Genomic DNA, 7,960 nt, shown 5'->3' on the forward strand with positions numbered 1-7,960 from the left:
CAGCCAATACTGTATTACCCTGTTTTCGCGCCCTTCCTTTGAACCAGCCAATCCTGTATCGCCCTGTTTTCGCGGGCTTTCCCCTTTAAATAGGCGGGACAGCCCAGAATCGGGGCCGCGGCCATCTTCCCTGTTGTATGAACACGGTTTGGATTCGAATCTGAAATAAATTCCCTCTTGCCCTTGCATCGGTGTCGGCTCCTTGGTGACTTGGGGGGAAACTGGATTTGGGGCCCTCTTGACACCAGCAGTCGGGAAATCAAAAAGATGGATTGCATTGTGAAAATATGATGTCAGGGTTCTCTCCAGAGTACTGAAGAGCAACAGCGTCAGTCTAGAGACTAAGGTGTGTCTGATCCCAGCCATGTTGTTGTTAAGTGCGTCCAGTCGTAGGCGACTCATAACGACCTCGACACTTGCGTGACTTCCATCCTCTCTCCAAGTTCATAGGGTTTCTGGAGGCAAGCTATTTAAGGAAGTGGATGCCACTCCTGCTTCCAAACTTGTTTTAATCGGATCCCAGCCATAATCTTTGCAAATTACTTGTTAACTGCTCTTTAATGATTCCAAAGTTAAACTATTTCAGAGGCGCCAATATCTTCCCCCTGTGGCGTAGCTGAGGTTAGAACCTCAGACTTTCCAGTAGGTAGCTTGCGCTTTAACCACTCCACCACCAGAGTTTAGGCGGCCAGACCCTGGCACTTAACCCACTTTCATGGAGGGGATACCAATTCACGCCTCACCGGGTTTCTCCATAACTCTTAATGGGAACACACTGCGTTATCTTTCTCCCCCTGCTGCTAAGATATTCAGGTGCAGTATTACACCCATAATAAGACCTTGCTGGCAGATGGTACCCGCTACAAACCCTCAGAAGGGCTCACTCTGCGCCTTTGAAGGTAGACCCTTCGCAGGACCCGTCATCTCTGACAGCGGAAGCGCGCTCTGCACACGCTGGACACCCCGCCCATGCCCGGGCACAGCCAATCAGCAGCCTTCTCTTACCGGGCCTCCCCGCCCCCCACACCGGCACAGCCAATCAGCAGCCCCCTCCTTCGCGCTGTTCCCGGACAACATGGCGGCGGCCGTTGGCGTGATATGCCGTTCCTAGCCTTGTTGCTGTTTCCCTCGTGTTGCAAAATATGAAAGAAGAACGGCTAGTGGAAAGGGTCTTAGGCAATGAGTCGGCGACGGAAACATGGGGAAGGCTCTGGTCCGAAGGACTCGCCGCGCAAACCTGAAGAGTGCGGCTCGTTGGAGCCGGGGAGGAGGCGACTGAGGTCGAGCCGCGGCTCCGGGCCCCGCGGGGCTGGAGAAGTGTTGCCCCAGCCCGTGTGGCAGCAAGGGCAGCTCCCCGCAGCTGCTGACTGCAGTAAAAGTAACCCCGAGGGTGAGACTTCGGCCCCGCAGCCTCCCCAGGCTTGGGCGCTGCAGCCCGAGCCCCGCTTCCAGCGGGACACGCAGGGTGTGGGTGGACGTGGGTCCTCGAGGGGGCTGAGTCCAGCCTTGTCCCCCGAGGCCAGAAGTAGCCCAGACCACTCCCCACGGTGCCAATCCCCCCACCCCCGCCCCGTGGCTCACTGCAGCTTAGGACCGACCCCTTGGTCACCCTGCACCATGCTGGGTCGTGAGTGGACCAGGTTCGGGGAGAGATGCTACTCAGCATGGTGGGGCGAGCAGCCCTATGTCCTCCACTTCTTCCAGGTAGAACTCCTTCTTTTGTCCTTGACCTGGTACTTCAGGGACCGTGAATTGTGTGGGTTGTCAGCGCCACGCCTCTTAGTGCACAAACCAGAAGTACCTAGGTGGTTTCTCCTCCAAGTAGGAAAGAAGGGTGCCATGCACTTCATTCTAATTTTAAACAGCTTGTATTAGTACATTATGGTAGGAGCTGAAACTCTTAAAAGATTAATTTTTTTCACCACTCGTTTTATTTCTTGGAATGTAACTTTTGTTCTAAGTTTTTTGTTTACTCCCACCTTGCTTTTCCTAAATGAACAAAATATATTTACATAGAATACAAAAGTGATATTGGAAAAAGCTTGCTGAGAAAGAAATGGCCTAAGGCTTCCGTGTAAATTGAGTATTTACTGAAAAGGGATTAAAGCGATTTGCGTAGACATTGGGTACACTTAAAACTCGGGGGAGTCTTAAATGAAGTGACTAGGTTATGCAGCTGAAAGGTATCAATCTTTTGTCATCCTTATTCAAAGGAAGAAGAATTGACGACTTTGAGTTGTAATGTTAGAAAAGAACAGTGAACATCCTATGGACTCTCAAAAGAACAAACAAATATATCTTGGAGAGGGTGCAGCCTGAGTGCTCTTTGGAGGCAAGGATGATGAGACTTCCGCTCACATACTTGGGCATGTTACTGGGAGAGGCTATTCCTTGGAGAGGGATGTGATGCTGGGAAGGGTGGAGAGTCAGTGAAGGGAGAGGAAGACCCTCAACCAGGTGGATTGACATGGTGACTGCAGCAGTGGGCTCTTGTGTGTCAAGAAGTGTGAGGTTGGCACAGGATAGGACAGGGTTCTGATTTGTTCAAAGGCTTGCTGTGACTCATACTTGACTCCGGGGCAGCTAAAAACAACAAGGTTATACAGTATCATTCTTGGAACTACTGTTGTTGTTAGTGACTCTTAAGAAAGTGCTATCCACATTTCTCACCTACTTGCTACTAGGTTATCTAAAAGTAATTAGAGTATTATATTAAAATGTCACATTTGTGAATGTTGGACAGATAATTTTTTTTTTTTTTTTAATGTGTAACATTTCAGTTATAGTTAAACTAATATCCTTTCTCTGGACATGTTACAAAGAGGGACCCGACCCATCTTTGGAGAGGGGCATTATCCTTGGGAGGGTGGAGAGACAGCGAAAGAGAGGAAGGCCCTCGATGAGATGGATTGATTCAGTCACTGGTTCAATGGGGGGGTAGGTGTGTCAGAGACAATAAGATTGCCACTGGTTAGAGCAAGGTTTAGGGCTCTTGTACATGGGGTCGCTGTGAGTAGCAACTGGCTTGATAGCACATAACAACAACATCCTTTCTGAAAAACTTTTCAATTGGTCTAGAAAGTAGTCTAATGTGATAATTATCATTTGAATTGTATTCTTTTATATAGAAAGATATGAAACACCAAAGAGGACAATGAAAATGGATTTTTTACCATCGCCTTTCTGTTCTCCTAATGATCCAGATGGACTGAATGATATCTTTTGGGATCAGAATTCTCCAATGACAAAGCAGTTAGGTAATTTGTTATTATTGCTTCCATCTGAGCAGATATTAGGGTTTAACTAAAAATTCCTTCAGCTAACACCATTCTGGTATGGCAGTTGTTTTAGAATTTATTGTTACTTTATCACTTATTTATATGTCCACTAACATCATTCTCTAAAAAAGTGATAACTTTGTTTACTATGTGTGGAATTTTTCTCCCCCTTTTAGGTAAAGGAAGAAAAAAACAGAATTGCATTACAGATAATGATGAGATTTCACATATTGTTAATCGAATTGCTCCCCAGGTAAATATTACTAGGTTTATATCGATTTTAAAACACTGAAAAAGGTGCTTCCAGTCCTTGTGCAGATCATATAAATGAAAAACAATAGCATTCTATGTTTTACTGTGTTTTTTTTCTAAAAATTTCACAGTAAACATCGGCTTTACCTTTTCCACTTCGTAAAACTAGTAATATATATTAAGCATTATATGTTGGTTTAACTTTCTGCATGATTTTGATTAAGTTTTTGTTTATTTTTTTGTAACATGTGTTTCATAATACTTCATATTTATTTTCAAGTTAATTGAAATTACAGAGTTGTTGTTAGAGCTCCGAATCTTGTGTCGTCCTTTTCTTCACAATACCTGATAAACTTGAGCCCATTGAGGCAGTCACCATGTCTTTCTATCTGGTGGAGGGTCTTCCTCATCTTTCCCACATGTATTGTCCCTCTACAGGAAATAGCCTCTCCTGACAACATGCCAAGAATATGGGAAACGAAGCTTTGCCATCTGTGCCTTGAAGGAGCACTCTGGCTGCACTTTGGTGAAGACATACCTGTTTGTTTCTTGGCAGTTCATGGGCTATTTAGTGCTCTTCTCCAGCACTGCAACTCAAAGGCATCAGATCTTCTTCTGTCACTGTTAGTCACTGTCCAGCTCTCTGCTACATAGCAAGTAATTGTGACCATCATGACCTGAATCACTTATACCTTTATTTCTAGACCTACATTTTTGCTCTATAGCACTCTGGAGGAGGTCCCTGACAGCATATTTTCCCAGTGCATCTTGTCTTAATTTCTTGACTGTCAGTGCCTTGGAAGTTGATTGTGGAACTGAGCAAGTTGATTCATCATTTTGGTGCCAATTGATCTTTGTCTTACTGATGTTGATCTTTAATCCACATTGAAGACTACTGTCCTTGATGTTCTGCAGCAAGCGCTTCAGGTCCTCCTCTGTTTCAGCAAGAAAATTTGTGTCTCCTGCATAACATAGAGTGTTGATGAGTCTTCCTCCAGTCCTGATGCCACACTCCTCATAGAGCTCTGGCTCCCGGATAATCTGTTCTGCATGTAGATTGAAAAAGTATGGAGATAGGATGCATCCTGGACCCATTCCTTTCTTGATTTTAAATCATGCATTGTTTCCTTGCTCTGTTCTGACAACTGCTTCCTGGTTCTAGTGTACATTCTGCATAAGCACAGTCAAGTCTTCTGAGATTCCTGTTTTACTTAAGGTTAGCCACGGTTTGTTGTGATCCACAGTCAAATGCCTTTGCATTGTCAATGAAACACAGATAGACATTCCTGCTTTCAGCCAAGATGCATCTGACTCTGACATGATGTTCCTTCCTAGTGCCGTGGCCTCGTCTAAACTGAGCTTGTATTTCTGGTAGTTCTCTATCAATATTCCCATGGTTTTTGGATAATCTCAGCAAAATTTTGCTTGTCTGTGATATTAGTGTTTTATTTAATAATTGCCACACTTTGTTGGGTCACCTTTTTTTGGAAAAGGAATAAATACAGATCTCATCCAGTCAGTTGGCCAGGTTAGTTGTCCTCCAGATTTTTTGATTCAGCTTGGTGAGCATGTCCAGGGCTGCATCTATTGAAATAGAACAGTTGGTATTCCATTAATTCCTGGAGACTTGTTTTTTGCCACTTCTTTCAGAGCAGCTTGAACCTCTTCTTTCATCACCATAGCCGCTTGGTCAGATGTTTGATGAAATTCTTCTGTGTCAGCCACTTCTTTTTGGTACAGTGAATCTGTATTTTTTTCTACCTTCTTTTGATGCTTCCTTGATCAGTGTTCAGCCCATAGCATCCTTAAGTATTGCCACTCAAGGCTTGGATTTGTTCTTCAGTTAACAATTTCTGTAAATCAAATGACATCACCAAGAAAATAAAAGGACAATCTACAAAATGTGAGAGCATATTTTAGAAATCTCATGAGGAAATTGTATCCTAAGTATATAAATTGCCCTTATGACTCAATAAAAAAGGAAAAAACAAAACAAATAATCCAATTAAAATTGTATGCAGGAACAAAATATATTTTTCTCCAAGGAAGATAAGTTATTGACATCATTAATCATCAGGAAATTTAAATCAAAACCATAGTGATGCACTGCTTCCTTCATACCTGAGAAGATATCTAGAACATTCAGGTAACAAGTGCTGATTACGTCATGGATAAAATAGAGTCTTAATGTGCTTCTTTTTGTAGTATAATATTTATTATTCAGTCTCTGTAAAAAAGATACTGAAATATCTTCAAATGATTAAACATTAAATTACAGTGTGATGAAGATATTTCACCTTTAATTATTTTCCCAAAAGAATGGAAAACACATCTTAATTAAAACATGTACAAACAAACAAACAAAAAAAGAAATGACAAGTGAGTTTGACCCGTTTGTTTTTCTGACTTTAGCTCTTAGCACATTTCATTACAATACTTTGCTTTGTCTACACATGCTGCCCTTTGAAATTTTCTTTTCAGCTCTTTAACTTCCTGATTTCTTCCCTTGGCTTTGGTTTCTTGGGACTCCAGTGCAATATTCAGAATCTTTTCTGACATTCATCTCTGTCATCCTCCTCTGTCTTTGCATTCTTCCTGGATGATATCCTCCCACAGCTCATCTGATCTTCATTCATTAGCGTTCAAGGCCTCAAACTTGTGTCTGAGATGGTGTTTTAATTCAGATGTGAGAGACTCAAGGTCAAGTATTGTTCTTGTGAATTTGTTTTCTTCTTTTTTTAACTTCCATTTGACTAGTTGATGGTTTTTTCCACAGTCAGCAGCTGCCTAGTTTCACAGCTTCTCCAACAAGTCTTTCCATGAACATTATCAGTCTGATTCCTCTGTGTAGTCCATGTCTACAGTTGCTGTTTTTCTTATGCAAGGTACTTGTAACAAATAAATCATTGCTTATACAAAATTCTAGCTCCAGCCTTATTTCTGTCACCAATCTGTTTTCTGACTACTGATATTTCTTCCTTATTCCCAACTTTTGCGTTCCAGTCACACATTATTAATGCATCTTGATTGCATGTTTGATCAATTTCTGACTTCAAAAGATGGTAGAAATCCTCTACTTCCTCCTCTTTGGCTCTGGCTGCTGGTACATATATTTGAATGATAGTGGTATTAACAAATCTTCCTTGTATGTATATGGATATGATCCTGTCACTCACGATGTTGTACTTCAAGATGGATCTAGAAATGGTCTTTTTAACTGTGAATGCAGCCCATTGTCCTCACGTTTTCATTTCCACCACAGTAGAACCTAAGTCCCTCCAATTCAAAATGTCCCATGCGAATTAATCTCCTTTTGTCAGTGCCCAGTATGTCAGTATTTAGACATTCTGTTTTTTCTATCACAATGTCCAATTTTTCTACATTTATACTTATCACACTCCATGTTCCCATCAGTGGTGTCAGCTTGCACCTGTTCTCCTCCTTTGTGTTTCCCAATACAGGGCCCCGCCTCTGGTGCAGTATCTGCTAGTCTACTCTAAATGTCCATAGGCTTTGGAAGGTCATTTCGGCCCTTAGTAGGCCTGTTTAAGAGTGAATGGCCAATCCTTCATCCTAGTCTGTGTTAATTTGAAGATGTCCGTAATTGCAGACTTTGTAAGTGCAATGTGTCTCCTGATCTTCTGACTACTAGAGATGAAGTCATTGACAGTTTGAGTCTTTTCTCCATCTGTCTTGATGTTGTGTATCGATCCAGTAGTAAAAATTTTTTTTCTTGACATTGAGATGCAATCTATATTGAAAGTTGTAGTCTTTGATTTTCTGTAGCAAGCATTTGAAGTCCTCCCTTCGAATAAGCCCAGTGTGTCATCTGCATAACAGAGGTTGTTGAATCTTCCCTGATCCTTATGCCACATTTTTTTTCATAGAGTCCAGCTTCTCGATTAATTGGCTCTGTGTACAGAATGAAAAGGTTTGGATAAAAGATGCAGCCCTACTGCACACTTTTCCTAATTGTAAGCCATGTAGTGGCTTGGTCTAGGTATGGGTTTCACAGCAGCACAGTTAAGTGATCTGGCATTCCATTCTGTCAATGTTAAGTCGTGATTTGCCATGATCCACGCAGTTCACATGCCTTTGCATAGTCAGTAAAGAACAAATAGACATTCTTTGGTACTCCTTGGTTTCAGCCAAGACCTATGTGACATCTGTAATGATATCCTTGATACCATGGCCTATTCTAAACCAAGCTAGAACTGGCAGTTCTGTCTGTTCTCATAGCTGTTTTGAATGATCTTCAGCACTATTTTGCTTGTTGTTGTTATGTGCCGTCGAGTCGTTTGCGACTCATAGCGACCCTATGTACAACAGCCCTAAACTGTGCTCTATCCTGTGCCGATCTCATTGCCTCTGACAAACCCATTCTGAGTACCCCAGTCACTGAATCAATCCACCTCATAGAGGGTCTTCCC

At 42.3% G+C, this 7,960-nt stretch overlaps 1 protein-coding gene across 1 annotated transcript in view; it reads left to right on the plus strand.

The window, feature by feature from the left end:
* The first annotated feature begins 1,179 nt into the window (after positions 1-1,179).
* ETAA1 (Ewing tumor-associated antigen 1) overlaps positions 1,180-7,960 on the plus strand; it is a 20,057-nt gene continuing 13,276 nt past the window's right edge. Inside the window, exons 1-3 of the mRNA XM_006881037.1 lie at positions 1,180-1,390; positions 3,129-3,257; positions 3,455-3,531. Coding sequence (XP_006881099.1) covers positions 1,180-1,390; positions 3,129-3,257; positions 3,455-3,531 — 417 coding nt within the window. The remainder of the gene's footprint in view (positions 1,391-3,128; positions 3,258-3,454; positions 3,532-7,960) is intronic.

The sequence above is a fragment of the Elephantulus edwardii genome, unplaced genomic scaffold (assembly GCF_000299155.1).
Source record: "Elephantulus edwardii isolate Elephantulus edwardi_28Jun2011 unplaced genomic scaffold, EleEdw1.0 scaffold00011, whole genome shotgun sequence".
Classification (NCBI taxonomy): Eukaryota; Metazoa; Chordata; class Mammalia; order Macroscelidea; family Macroscelididae; genus Elephantulus; species Elephantulus edwardii.